This window comes from Dipteris shenzhenensis, chromosome 19 (assembly GCF_047967505.1).
Source record: "Dipteris shenzhenensis isolate YYH24624 ecotype China chromosome 19, Dip_SZ_1.0, whole genome shotgun sequence".
NCBI lineage: Eukaryota > Viridiplantae > Streptophyta > Polypodiopsida > Gleicheniales > Dipteridaceae > Dipteris > Dipteris shenzhenensis.
The window spans coordinates 47,587,950-47,602,329 of record NC_141614.1 but is presented as its reverse complement, the minus strand read 5'-3'; the positions used below and the strand labels follow the sequence as shown (position 1 = coordinate 47,602,329).

Genomic DNA, 14,380 nt, shown 5'->3' with positions numbered 1-14,380 from the left:
TCTTTTCTGATTTTGAAAAATCAGTTTTCTTTCTTTTGGCACGTCGTGCATGCAAGGATAGTACCGTGGATGGATCTTGTAACGGCACAAGACTAGCTACTGAAGCTGAATGCATAAGATCTTGAATGTTCTTTGCCCCCAAAGCATTTACTACTGCCTGAATTCTTGGACTGAGACCTGCTCTGTACTTTCTCATTTGGGTTCCTTTGGAGATCTTTTTGAAAGGTGCAACCTGCAAATAAGCATCCCAAATCTTTTGGTTGTACACATCCACTGTATCTCCTGCATCCATATGCAAACTGTCCCAATCTTGAAGAACATGGTCTCTAAACTGTTTAGGCATAAACTACTGGTAGAAGGCTTTCTTGAGGTCCTTCCACTTCTTTGGGGCTGACCCATCTGTGGTCTGTGCACTCCACCATGCACTAGCTGTCGCTGTCAAGTGCAAACTGACCATTCTTAACTTGGAGGATTCTGAAAACTTTTCTGTACCGAATGTTGGAATATGGAAGCAAGAACTAGAACTAGAAACTGGAAATGAAATAGCAAGATTGAAAGACAAGAAATACCTTGAGAAGAGTGTAGACAACTAGACAGATAGATTGCAATGATGTGACCCATGAATATATGGGCCAAAGTACAAGACATAAAGCAAGAGTGCTTATGGGATAATTGTAGAAGTGCCACATGGCACACACTCAAGACATAAAGGCTAGACTTAGACTTAGACAAATGTAGACTAGGAAATAGTACACTTAGTGTGCACTTATCTCCAACACCCTCCTTAAGTGGACACTAGGAGTAAGACAGAAAGACAAGACTAGAAGACAGACATAAAAACTGATAGACTGAGAGACAAGATAGAAAACATGACAGACAAAAGATTTTGAGACACCCCTCCTCAAGTGATATCCTGATATGGGTCCACAAGGGTAGGGACAAGATGGATCTAAAACACAGTCAGATTGATAGACAAATAGACAGACAGACAAGACTAGATAGACAGAAGATTGACTGTAGACAAATAGAAAGACCAAGACACTAGAACCCCTTGACCTACATCATCGGTGGTCAAGGTGGTAGACAAGACATAGAAGTAATCAGAAAGCCTACTTCTCATCATGTGAGGAAGGAACAGCAGGATCAGCTGATGGAGATGTTGCAGCAACATGGGCTGAGGTAGATGCAGGGGCTGATGTAGAGGTTTTGGAGTAGCAGTCCCTCTCTCGGTGATTATCACGGCCACAAATGGTGCATGGATGAGCCTTGAAACAGTCCTTCTCCATATGATTAGTTTTGCCACATGGGTGCAAGGCTTTCTTACCTTAGAACTTCCTTTCTTTGCTAAAAATGCAGTGTCAGTTACCTTTCGTTGTTGAGTTCTTTCTTCCTCTTGGAGAGCATTGATGATACCCTCAAGAGAAGGATTATTATGATACTTGAAGGTAGTGACAAGAGTAGCATAGGTGTCAGGTAAGCTTTTGAGAAGCACAGCAATAGCAATATCTTCGGAGATGGGAGACTTGACTGACGCAAGCTGAACCGTAAGACTGCGAAGATAATTGACATGAGAGGCTATAGTAGCTCCTTCCTGCATATGTAGATCAAAGAATGAGATCATAAGTGCAATCTTAGAGTTTTTAGATCGGGCTCCAAAAAGGGTATCCAAAGTGATCCATGCTTGAGGAGCAGACTGTATGTCGGAGATGTGATGAATGTAATCATCTCCAAGGCCGAGCAATATGATAGCATAGGCTTTGTCGTTCTTGGCAGTGACAACTTGCTCAGAGGGACCTTCGGGAGCAGCACGGTGAACAATGTCCCAAAGACCTTCTTTCATAAGATGGCACTTGATTTTGATTTGCCAAGTATGAAAGTTGGACCCATTGAATTTGTCGATAGATATGAGAGAATGAGAGGAAGATGCCATGTGGGAAGGTCTTACCTCTTGCTAGGATGCAAGGGCAGTGTCTATTCCCCTACAATATTGTAGAAATAAATGAGAGGAGAGATCCAAGAAGCTGGTTCTCTCACCACTTTGTCAAGGCCATAGCATATGACAGCCCATCGAAGCAGGAGGAACCAGCAAAAAAGAGAGACTGCTCAGCAAACTTGAAAGAGGCAAAGCACAGTACCTTAATCCCAGGCAGAGGTAGAGGTGCAAAAAAGGGCGCAGTCCAGGAGGTCGAACAGATGGCACAGATCTCCGTGAAGATGGAGCAGATTTCGAACAGCAGCTGGAGAAGTCGGCCTGTGCAGGTACGGATTCCGTACAGTCGTACGGACTGTACGGACAGCGGAGTACGGACGACGTACGGATGACGTACGGAGTACGGAGTATGGACGACGTACGGTCGGCGCTGATCTGTACGGATAGCAGATACGTTGATGCAGGAGCGACAGCAGGAGCGGGTGCAGGAGTGACAGCAGGACTGCGCAGATCTGGCGCTCAGATCTGGCAGAAATGGCGCTCAGATCTGTGGCTGAACTGTGCAGATCTGGCGCTCAGATCTGGCAGAGATGGTGCGCAGATCTGGAGTGGAAACACACAGATCTGGTGCGCAGATCTGGCGCGCAATGGCGGGGCAGAAAGAGGGAGAAATTAGAAGAGAAAGAAATCTGAGAAGAGGGGCAGATCTGCAGTGGGGGAGAGATCTGAGAACAGGCAGACTGAGGGGAGAGGAGGGATCAACCTAGCTCTGATACCATGTTGGAATATGGAAGCAAGAACTAGAACTAGAAACTGGAAATGAAATAACAAGATTGAAAGACAAGAAATACCTTGAGAAGAGTGTAGACAAGACACAAGCCAGACAGACAGATTGCAATGATGTGACCCATGAATATATGGGCCAAAGTACAAGACATAAAGCAAGAGTGCTTATGGGATAATTGTAGAAGTGCCACATGGCACACACTCAAGACATAAAGACTAGACTTAGACTTAGACAAATGTAGACTAGGAAATAGTACACTTAGTGTGCACTTATCTCCAACACCGAATGCAGCATCAAATTGCCTGATGAACTGCAATGCTTTGTCTGTATGACCATACTGTCCATTGTAGGTCATAAACTTGACAGATTTACCTCTTTGAATTCCTTGGTCTCTCTGGAAGACTTACTCTTCCTGGACTTCTTGTGTTTCCTTCTTTTCCTTGATGGTTTATTTGATAAAGAAGAAGATACAGAAGTCGAACTCGAGGTAGACGGTGATGGACTAGGAGATCGATGATGATGCCTCGATCTCTTCCTGCTATGAGTTTTTCTGCAAATCTCTGATTTCTCTGCTTTTCTGCTGCTTTTCTGACAGTAAAAATCTGACAGGTAGGTTAAATCTGCTAGCAGAAATAGTCTCTGCAATTGTCCTTTTTTTTTTGGGGAACAGTAACCAGATGAAGTAATTGATTGGTTACTCTAACCAGACTAACTGGCTCTAGTTTGGTTAGTTTGCAACTAGAGTAATTGGACTGGTCAGTGTCTAGTTACACCAACCAGATTGGTTTGGTTAGGCCAGATTAATTGGACCGAGGTTGGAACTAACTGGATACTGGTTCAACTAACCAGAGTTAACTAGCTGTAGTTAACTTAACCACAGTTTCACTAACCACGGGTCAACCAACCAGGATTAACTGTACCAGGGTTAACTTAACCACTGGCCTGCCAGGCTGGCTGCCACGTGTCTGCTCTCTGCACATGCTTGTGCCATGTTAGCATCCACTCAGGCCTGCAATTGTCTGTCACATCAGCATGACACATCACTGCCACGTGTCAGGTGGCCAGGTCAAGGCCATGTCAGCCACTTGCATGCACTGCCACGTCCCCACCGCACGTGTGGATGCCATGTCAACTAGACCTGCTGGCAGCCACGTTAGCTGTCTGTCAGGCCTGCCACGTCAGCGCCACGTCAGCTCTGCAACTTGCCCAAACCTTGGCAAAGATTTCCGTTGAGAGCATCGCCGGCTCTGTTAACCATGGCGTAGGTCCATCGTTGGACGGAGATATCGACGGAGACGCTCGACGGAAGATTCATGATGGCGTGAAGTCGTCTGTGATGCCTGTTAGGCCTCCCTGCTAGCCCTCTACCCAGGGCACCGAGCAATCGTCTTCTCAAAGTTCTCTCCAAGGAACGGTGTAGACCCCTGCTCCTGACTACTGGCTTAACTTGCTAGCTGTACGGCCCCATGAACATTCACACTTCGTCTGGCCACCGTCCTGTAGCCCACTGTTGGCGAAACTGGCAGGTAGCCAACAGGTGCAATGATCTTCTGATCACCCAACCACACATCCTCAAGCCTTTCTTGGACTGTCCCCACCTGAGAAGATGGCGAATCCCAAGCTCTGATACCAATGAAATACTAGCTCTCTCTTTGAACCTCACGCTCGTAATTAACTGTAGAAACACTCTCATAAGAGCTTCCTCTCTCTCTCTCTCTCTCTACACACAACTAGGGCCCAAGACAAGATGTCGGGTTGGACCCCCCCGAAGGTATTTTATTTCTTGAAGAGAGAATCTGTTACAAGAGTTCGGCGTAGAGTTGCCTGATACATCAAATCCAAAACGTGAATGAATCATTACAAGAGCTTGAAGCTCATTTCAAATTGGCAACATGCCACTTGTCTAAAATCTAGACCAAGTCCTATTACATGCCACTAAGGGCAACTCTGGAGTCTTTGAAGCACTTGGTCACGCGAACCGCCTCCTAGATGCTTGTTAGGCTCCCATAGCGCTTAGGAAAAATAACTCTTCCTAGTACCTACAACAATTAATTAAAGCGCACCACCACGGCACCCATTAGTTGTTAGCGCTTTGCATGCAAATAACACACTGTGGACTAATTCTAGTCACGGTGGGCGTCCCCACTGAATACATGTGCACACATAACAAATATAAAAATATTTATTTATTCTCTAGTTGACCGAAGTCAACGCTCTTGATCATAATTAAGGAGCTTTGACCAAGGGTTGATGTGCCTTAATCATAGCCAAGTCTCTCCAACCGAAGTTGGCACAACTCTCCGACCGACGTTGGCACATCTTGGTTAACCGTGGTTAACCCTCTTGGCGCATGCCAAGTCTCGTTGACCGAAGTCAACACTCTCTGACTGTAGTCAGCTCTGTAGTTCTCTGGTTAACCGTAGTTAACCCTCTTGGTAATAAACCAGACTGAGGTCAGTTTTACTTGACCAGAGTCAAATATCTTTGACCGTAGTCAATTCTTTGACCATTAAAAGAAAACTCTTTGACCATAATTAACACATATAAAACTCTTTAATTATGATCAAATAAATGGTCAACTGTACTTTGACTTAGGATATTTACATTGTGGTGACAGTTAGCCCCTGTTTCAGAGAGACCTTGTTACCTTCTTCAATATCCAGACTGTCACAAAACAGGAGTGTCCATTTTGGATCCCTTGGATGCACCGTGGCCACCTCTACGCCCAGTGGTCATTTACTAATTTGGGTGTTAGTCCATGTAGGGCACTAATCTCATGTAAGACTTGGGATTAGTGCTAAGTGTCCTACCTGTCGGTGCTAACCAACATTTAGGCCACTTAAGCCTACGATTAGTCCACTAAAGCCTTATGACTAACGGCCACTGTCTTATTCCTATTTTCCTAACCCCCTAGGGTAATATTACATCATATTATCATTGATGGCACTTGTAGGGGCTGTTGCCCCTTTTCCTGATGGTGGACTTCCAGGGCTGTAGGGCTGACTGTAGACTGACAATTTGACCTCAGCTGACGTGTACCTGCTGCCGATGGTCATGCTGTCCTTGCTGCTACTGGCTGCTGCTTGTAGCTGGCCTATGGATGTGGCCATCCACCCTAGGGCACCTATGCCATCTGATTCTGGAGATGATGCTCAACAGTCTGATTTACGTATTCATTTGGTCGGCCACCTCTGAAAAGGCCTATAAAATAGGGCCTCCCACCCATATTTGGCAAATATTCACTTGTCCAAAAACAGCCTACGAGGTTGGAGCAGCCAGGAGAGGAAATCGCCTGTTTTGGAGGCCTGGATTCCAACTTCATGATTTTGGTTCTCCGTTGGGCTCTGTTGGTGTTCTCCATGGCAATGCAGCAAATGCTCTCTTCTTATAGGGAAATGCTGGATTCATGTGCTGTCTTCATCCATTTAAATTCAGAAACTCTTTCGCTGTGTAGTTCAGTTACCTGGGGCATGTGTGTGAAAGATAGCAGCCTTTTGTAACAAGGAGGAGTTTCTCGATCCAGCACATACGTAGCACAATTTAAGAGGAGCATTGCTAGACTGAAATACTTGAAAGAGTGTAGGAATACATGCATGCGACATTTCACAATGTGAGTCCATGTGGACTGGTAGTAATCCTCTATGCTGTAATGCTTCAGAGTGATGAGGAACGGAACAGATCCAGGACTGTTTCAAGAGCGTAATAGATAGAAATTTCAGCAATGCGTTAACTCTTGCTTGGATTTATTACAGTTTTGTCACACATTCATCATGTGACAGGGCAGCTTTCTTTTCTCCCCCCTGCCACTGTCCTCCTAACTTAACTGTTGCATCTTTTTAAGGCTAAAGCAGAGCTCTCAGCAGGCAGTACAGCTTATCCTTAGCTTCCTTTCATTCTGATGTGGGTCTTTTTTACTTTTCTATGAGTCCTCTTTGCTCTTTAAAGCATGCTAGTATTTGGCATGTAGACTGTGCGTAGCTTATTGAATCTTTTTGAGCTGTAAATTTTGCAGCGGGATATAAAAAGACTGATCTTAGTACACGTTTCTTGTAAAACAGGCTTCACAGCAAGATGGAGCCAGGTAATCCTTTATCTGCGGTCTCTGTCACAAATACAACTCCATCTACTGCACAATCTTCTGCGGGGCAGGCCGGATCCCAAAATGCTACTTCAATTCAGACTCCCCCCTTGACAGTCATGATGCAGCAAGCTGTGGCACTGCAACAATATCAGTTCCAGCAGGCATTGTTAATGCAGCAGGTCATGGCTGCACAACAAGCAGCAACGAGGGCAGCAACACTGAAATCAGCCACAGAAATGGCAGCTGCTCGTGCAGCAGAGATAAGCAAGAAAATAAAAGGAAGTGATGCTGAAGATGAGAAACCGTTAGAGGGAAGCAAAAGCAGGTGCAATTTCTTCCTTTCAGGACCACGAAATGGGATAAAGCCCTGTAGTTGTCCCATGTCTCCTAAGGTTGTGTTGGAGTTGACACAGAAACTGCTCCTGGCTGGTTTCCTTTTATTCATGTAAGTTGTTTGATGATTTTTTCTGTGCCTTGTGATGGCAGGTCGGTATCGAAATCAGTATCAGGATCCCCTTCTCGCTCAAGATCAAAGTCACGTTCCCACTCACCAATTAGATATCGGCGCGGGCGCTCAGGTTCACGGTCTCCGATACGCTATAGGCGCGAACATTACTCACCTTCTCGGATAAGGGATTACTATGGCTATAGAAGCCGTGGTTACAGGGGCTACTACAGAGGGGGTCGTAGTGAGTATTCTTGGAGTATGTACAGACGTGGAAGGGACAGAGATTATCATTATCGCAGCTCTAGGCGGAGTCGAAGCAGAGGAAGGAGGAGATCTCGGACAAAATCGAGATCACCTAGGAGGAGCAGGAGCAGAGCCAGGAGGAGGTCCCGTACTTCCTCTCGTTCACCAAGGAGGAGGAGGAGGTCTCGGACTCGATCTCCTAGGCATCGCAGAGAGAAAAGTACTTCTCCAAAGCAGAAGAGAGAGGAAAGGAAGTCGCATCGAACAACCAAAAGATCTATATCCAGGGAACCAACGAGAAGTGCATCAATTAGCAGTGGAAGTATTAGTGTAAGTCCTTCTCGAAAAGATGGAAGCAGGAGTCCTAGCAAGCTGTTAGGTGGGAGTGACAAAGTAAGTAACGCAGAGAGCCCCTCGCAAGAAGAAAATACAGCTGAGAGAAAAATAAGTGGTAGTCCTTCACACACAGATCAAAGTCTGGATGAGGAAAGAGCTGCTAGTAGCCGTAGGAAGGCATCTAATAAAGTAAGTCCTGCAAGGAGTCATTCATCAAGTACTTCTGCTAGGTCTCTCTCTGTTTCTTTGGAAAATGACAAGGCATATCATATGGATGCGGGGGGGAGGTCTTCTGATAAAGATTGTGGATTGAAGACGTTTGAGCTGTCTGATGATTCGAATGAAAAGCAGAGTAATCTTCCTATGGAGGCTCTAATGGAGGAGGTAAAGCTTAAAGAACTAGATGGTGGGAAGCTTTACCACTCCAATGTGTCCAACCAGGGAGAGGATTTCCCGGGTGAAGCTCTAACTGTAAGAAAGCCTGCCAACAATTCAAATGCCATGGTTGATGATGAAGAAAGTGAATATGATGAAGTGTTGGATGATTGGCGGGATGACTTGAAAACTGCTTCAAAACGAAAAGGAAACTCTGTTCATGGGAGCACAGAAATGGAGAAGAAAGTGGACAAAGGGAGTTCTTTTAGTGATGTACAAAGACTGAATTTCAGTTGCAGTGCCCTTGGTGATTTTACTTCAAACTATGATAGGATACGAGGAAGTGCTAGTCCAGAGGAAGAGAGAGGGGAAATGTCAGAACAGGAAGCGATTCCAACTAAAGGAAACAGGTCCTGGATCCTGAATTCTAAAGGAGATGACACCTTCCCTGAGGAAATGCGTGTATCAAACAATGATGATGTCGACAATGTAATTGAAAAAGAATATACAGAAGGCAAAGAAGATGGGGGAGAAGGCAATGAAGCAATTTTTGAAGGACCCAGACCTGCAAGTGAGGACTTTGAAGAAGGGATAGAGAGGCTGGATTCAGGAAGAGCTGACTCTGAAGCTTATGCTACTGAGACAGAATTGCTACCAGGGAGGAATGAGGATGAGAGGCACATGGTTGTCCCTGATGAAACAAGGACATTTGATCTTAGGGACATTGAAGAAGGTGAGAATGGTGCTAGGGAGATGGTGGGAGACTTGGACAGGGAGGAGGAAAAGGTCAGGGATAGATCACGGTCCAAAGATGGCAAGAAGCATGGAGATGATGTGGCCAAGCGTGAAAAGCGGAGGGATCGCCATCATAAAAAGCACAAGAAGAGACATAGACATGAAGATGTCGATCAAGAGGCAGGCGATGGAGGTGAAGAAACAAAAGATGAAGGAGATATGCACAGATCCCGGAAACGGCATAGAAGAAGGCACAAGAAGGAGGGTGAGCACGGACACAAGAAGAAGAAAAAGCGGAAACACAAGCATAGAGCCCAATCTCCTTCGGATTCTGCAGAGGGGAGTCCTCTGGCTGATGGAGGCGAAGACATTGTGGCAAGGAAGAAAAGCTCTAAACGGCATAAGAAATCAAAGCAAGACATGTCAGAGTCACCGCATCCAAGTGCCACCTCTAGTGGTTGAGCTAAGTGGAGTACATATCACAAGGGCAGAGTTCTCAGGATCATTGTTCTTGTCACCACTACAATTTTATGGATATTTTATCAATTCAGTGTATACTTTTGCATCTTTAAGCTAGTTAATCTACTTCCAGTTTGTTCAGGATGTTGATGTTTGCAGATTTCTCTGATTTTTGAATTCTGATATCCTGAAATAAGTGTTGAAACAGAAGTCTTTGTCCTGCCGGTTGGTTTGAAGCTGATTCTTGCAGGTCTTGCTCTATTTAACCTGGAAGGATACTTATGGTTGCTGTATTATTACCGTTGCCGTGGTCATGTCTCAGGACCCTCGGTTGTCTTGCATGACTCACAAGGTTCTTTTCCTCAATGAAGGCTCATTTACATTTTTTTGAGAGGATATCCCAAGGAAGAATTTTGAATGAAAACATCATCAGTTTTTGCACTTAGTGCTATCATATCTCATTGTTGCCATCATTTGATAACGATGCATGCAGCAGATACATCTTCATGTACAACCAGAAGCCCTTCATGTTATGGATAGCAATTTGCAGGAGCTTTTTACATATGCGATTGACAGGTAATGCATGACATGGGAATTGGGCTAATCAGGGATTCTTGTCTCTGATATTTCTGTGCTATGCTAATTAACATATTGTACTTTAAAAAAAGGGTACTGCTGCTTTGTTGTTCTATGCATTATCTCATCTAAAAATAACTATGGAAAATCACATATATCTAATTTAGTTAAAGGTACTAGTGGTGATAGTCCACATTAACATGATTCTTATGTTGGTTTAAGGTCACAAGGGAGGTGCTTCTGTGCTCGAATTTCTTGTGAACATATTTATTATTGATCTCTGTACTGTGTGACTTTGTAAAGAGTAGTAGGTTTATTTAGAGTGGCAGCATCATGGTTTACAGGTGTGAAATTCTCATTGACGCAGTCTCAAACTCCAATATGTTTTAGGCCTGGTACACTTTTTGTTGCTTTGTTTGACAAGCTTTTTGTGGAATCACATTTGGAAGTTGTCTTCAGGCTTCTACATTTTTGAAGCTCTTGTTGGGTTAAATACGGTGGTTTTTGGTTTGTCTGAAATCTAATATGGCTAGGGTTGTTAACAGCTTCACTCTCCTTAATGCGCTTACTGTGCAGAGATAGGAGTGTCCAGTGCAGTCAGGTAAATAACCAGTCTTCTGTCATTAGAGCGTTTGGACTATGAAATGATATTGAGGCATTGTTTATTTTGGATAAGTTCATTGAAACCCTTACTCCCATTTCTAAAATCATACATTACTGCCTTCCGAATAGTATTTTAAAACTGGAAGGCATATGGACTGATCAAATGTGGTCCAACTTGTTAGCATGTCATTGGACTTGATGGTTCAATTCTCATTGTGTCACTGCAAGCTCTGTATGGCTGTATCAGCTAACTATGTATGTGGAATGTCCAAGCTCGATATTTGGAACATATGGTTGCAGCAGGTCAACATTGTGTGCGGGTTTTTAGTGTAATACCTTTGTTCCACAAGTAATAATCAACATTATGATGCATTGGTTTAAAAACTTTGTGGGCTGCTGTAGGAAATCTAAAAAAGGTCCTGCGAAGTCAGAGAATCCATTCTATTTCTTGAAGTCAGAGAATCCATTCAGAAAGTTTACCAGAAAATATGCTACTTTCGGAAATCACACTGTATATGGAATACTGATGTCAAACGAGAGATTGTATATACCTTGATTGGTGGATATGATGCTACATAGAAGTTTGTTGAATCAGGGACGATAGATTTTTGCGGTAGACTCGAGATGCTTGAATCCTTCAATGTTAACCCAAACTTTCTTAAATAAAGTAGCATACGAAGGAGCTACTTGCTTTTTTTTTTGGTCCTCCATTAGGAACATGCAAGTGGCCTTACAATTATTTCAATTAGTATAAGAAGCTGCGATTTACTGTGGGCAGGTTGTACATGCAGGCTGAGGATGTTTTGGAGCCAATTGTGATTGGAAGGCTTAAGCCATGATGTAGCCAGAGTAAAAGGAGACGGAATCCTTTTCCCATCTATCATTTTAAAATTTTCTCTTGTATATTTTGAAGATTTTATACCATGTACAGCATTACGCATGTGCTTGCAAGATTACTGAAACAGCTGAGTATCGTGGAGCAGAGGATTGCGGTAATGGCATTACTGAATATTGTTGCATCGAAGAAAACAGTATTTTACAGCCCTAGCATGACTGCAAAGCGAGGATAATAATTGAAACTGTAACTGAGATAATTAGCAATATGCTTTTTAAAAGCTGTGGAGGATTTGACTTACGGGATAGGACTATAATGTTCATTTTTTGTTTTCAAACATGGAACTGCCACCCCCCCCCCCCCCCCCGGCCGCCCCACCCCACCCACCCACACGCCCAGCCACCCAAACTTCCTTTTCTTACTGCCTTTCTGTAGAAAGATTGCAAGAAGTCAGATGCATGTGATGTTAAGTGTGTTATGTTACCCTTCCTCCAATTCCTCTCTTGCTGCCCCTAATGTGTTGTTGAGTTGGTTATGTTTAATTGATGAAGGGATTCGGGATGATTTGAATAGCCTTATCGCCTTTGACCACATGCTGTAGTGGATGTTACTCACTTCTCAGCTGATAACTGTGTTGATGCTGACTTTGTTTGAGGTTGTCCCAATTATTACCGACAATGCTTCACAATTCTTTTCCTCCCACTCTTCTAGTTAGTTAGGCTTGTAATGGAATGAATTTCCATGTAGCATCCATTGACGTAATGGGCTTTAACTTTGCACCTATCATATCTTTCATGCTTGTAGGTGGCTCCATATGTTCACCTTCTCGATCACCTTGTTGATTCTAGCCCAAATTTGGAGTGGACATGTGTTGAAGCCATACCTACAGAACTAGGAAGTTAGTGACTTTGTTAGCACTAGCTTGCTAGAGGAGTGCTCAAATAATGCTAGGTCACAAGACATGTGAGATGCCTTCCCTATGGTCACAAAATGATAGCTTGGGTTTGACAGAGCATGGCATTTGTTGTGAGAAGCAAATGAAATCTGTAAGCAAATTGTTTTGAAGAACTTAAAGAAGAGCAAGGTATTCAAGTTTGAAAAAAGATATAAAATTGTCAAGGCATTTTCGACCCTTTTCTCCATAAGGAACACCTTGTGTTGTCTTGCCTTCAAGGATAGTTCAAGGTAAAATGCTTGTAACTAACTATTTTTCTCATGAAGACTTGATGAACTACCCATAAATCCCCTTTGGTATCCTCATCGGCAAATTTATAATTATCCTTAAAACCATTGTGCAAAAGAACTTGGTATATTGAAAGTAATGTACGAACAAGAAGAGGCGACATATGATCATAAGTAAAGTTAACAAAAAAAACCACCCTCAAGGGTTAGATATGGTATTCACTCAAGCTCTTGATACAATTTTAGACTCCATGACTTCAGTGTACCAATGGAGCCTTTTATAAAGGATGATTCCGAAGATCCAAAGCCTCTTAGTAATGGGCCGAAAGGTTTTAGTGCACTCATACAAACTTCACCTAAGAAGTAAGATGTAATGAATCTAACCATTTGCAATGCCTTTAATAAAGAATGATTCAGAAGATCCAAAGCCTCCTAGTAATGGAGCCAAAAGTTTTAGTGACTCATTCAACCTTGAGCCGAGAAGTAAGATGTAATGCACCTAACCATTTTGCAATGCCACCTCTTAATTCTAGTACAAATCCTTTGTCTAACCTAGATCTTCCTCTCCTTGACTACTTGTTACCCATAAAGACGATAAAAATGCCAAACTTGACCATTCTTGGACCTCTAATTTTTGGAATTATTTCTAGGTTACGGTTGTTGAGATTGCACTATTTGAGTTGCTAAGTGGTTAACACAACATTGAAAATTTCACTACAGGTTGAAATTCGATAGAGTTTACATTTATGTAGCTTTCTTTGCCCATTCATCAAGAAGAGAGAACAAGAAGAATCCAATTAAATGTGGTAGCAACATGAAGGTGGTTTCACTATTAAAAAGAGAATATATATTCTTTGGTATGGTGTAACCGATTGTGCACTCAGAATATGGAGTGTCCACTATGTCCGCCCACACAAATACATTCATTTGAATTTTCCTTCGAGGGGTAATTTTGATGATATAGTACACTAAAAGAACACGTGAATATGCGAGTACTTACATGTTAAATAGGAATTTGTTAAGAAGGCATGTGCATATCCCTTTCCTATTAGACCCTTAGGTGGTTAGCATAACAAGAGAGATTCACATCAAATTGATAGAAGGATTCTAGTTAGAAATTTGATGTCCAATATTAATGAGAAAATTGAAGGTATTGTTCTTCTCTCTCTCATAAAAGGATCAAGCTGCATATGGTAGAATAGGGTGCTCAAAAATTGATAAAGGAAAGATGTCAACTGATAATAAAAGATAGATGGGGCTATGCTAAGATTAGTAGAGATGGAAATCTTGTTGGGAGAGAGCTTGTACTTTAATGTTGTCTCCACCCTATCACTATTGTTTATTCTTCTTGCCATATTAGATGATCGATCCCCCTATTAATCTTGACAGGGCTATGCTAAGATTAATAGATAAGAATTTGCTAGGAGAAAGCTTTGTTGTCTTCTAGCCTATTCCCAATTCTTCAAACCTAGGTACTTTTAAAGAAATGTAGTCTCTACTGAACTCCTTCCTACCATAATATGAAAAAAGTTGTAACTCTCATATACATCTTGTAATTTTCAATTTATCTCTTCTACACCTACACTAATTATAATTTTAGTCCTATCATTGCATAGATCATGAAATTTTGAATATTTTTCCTTTTTACAGCTCCTCAATCTGAGCTAAGGAGCAAAAGTTATGATGCATTCTTTGTAGGCTCTCCAAGGGTATTCCGCCGACGGAATAGTGTTGGGGCAAGCTCTTCAAGCCATATTCTTCTAGCAAAATACACTTAGAGGGTCTATTAA

The 14,380-nt window shown here is 42.8% G+C and overlaps 1 protein-coding gene across 8 annotated transcripts in view; it reads left to right on the top strand.

Annotated features, from left to right (window-relative positions):
• The window catches only part of LOC147890557 (uncharacterized), a 47,592-nt gene extending 35,974 nt beyond the window's left edge, over window positions 1-11,618 (top strand). For 2 of the 8 annotated variants that reach the window (XM_087390405.1, XM_087390397.1), the window contains 4 exons: window positions 6,776-7,123; window positions 7,285-9,746; window positions 9,891-9,970; window positions 10,976-11,618. In XM_087390405.1, the coding sequence (XP_087246531.1) occupies window positions 6,789-7,123; window positions 7,285-9,397 (2,448 nt within the window). In that variant the 5' untranslated portion in view covers window positions 6,776-6,788 and the 3' untranslated portion in view covers window positions 9,398-9,746; window positions 9,891-9,970; window positions 10,976-11,618. Of the gene's footprint in view, window positions 1-6,775; window positions 7,124-7,284; window positions 9,794-9,887; window positions 10,424-10,975 lie in introns of those variants that run through there. The other 6 variants (XM_087390403.1, XM_087390404.1, XM_087390401.1 and 3 more) reach the window with 6 other exon arrangements.
• The last annotated feature ends 2,762 nt before the right edge of the window (window positions 11,619-14,380 follow it).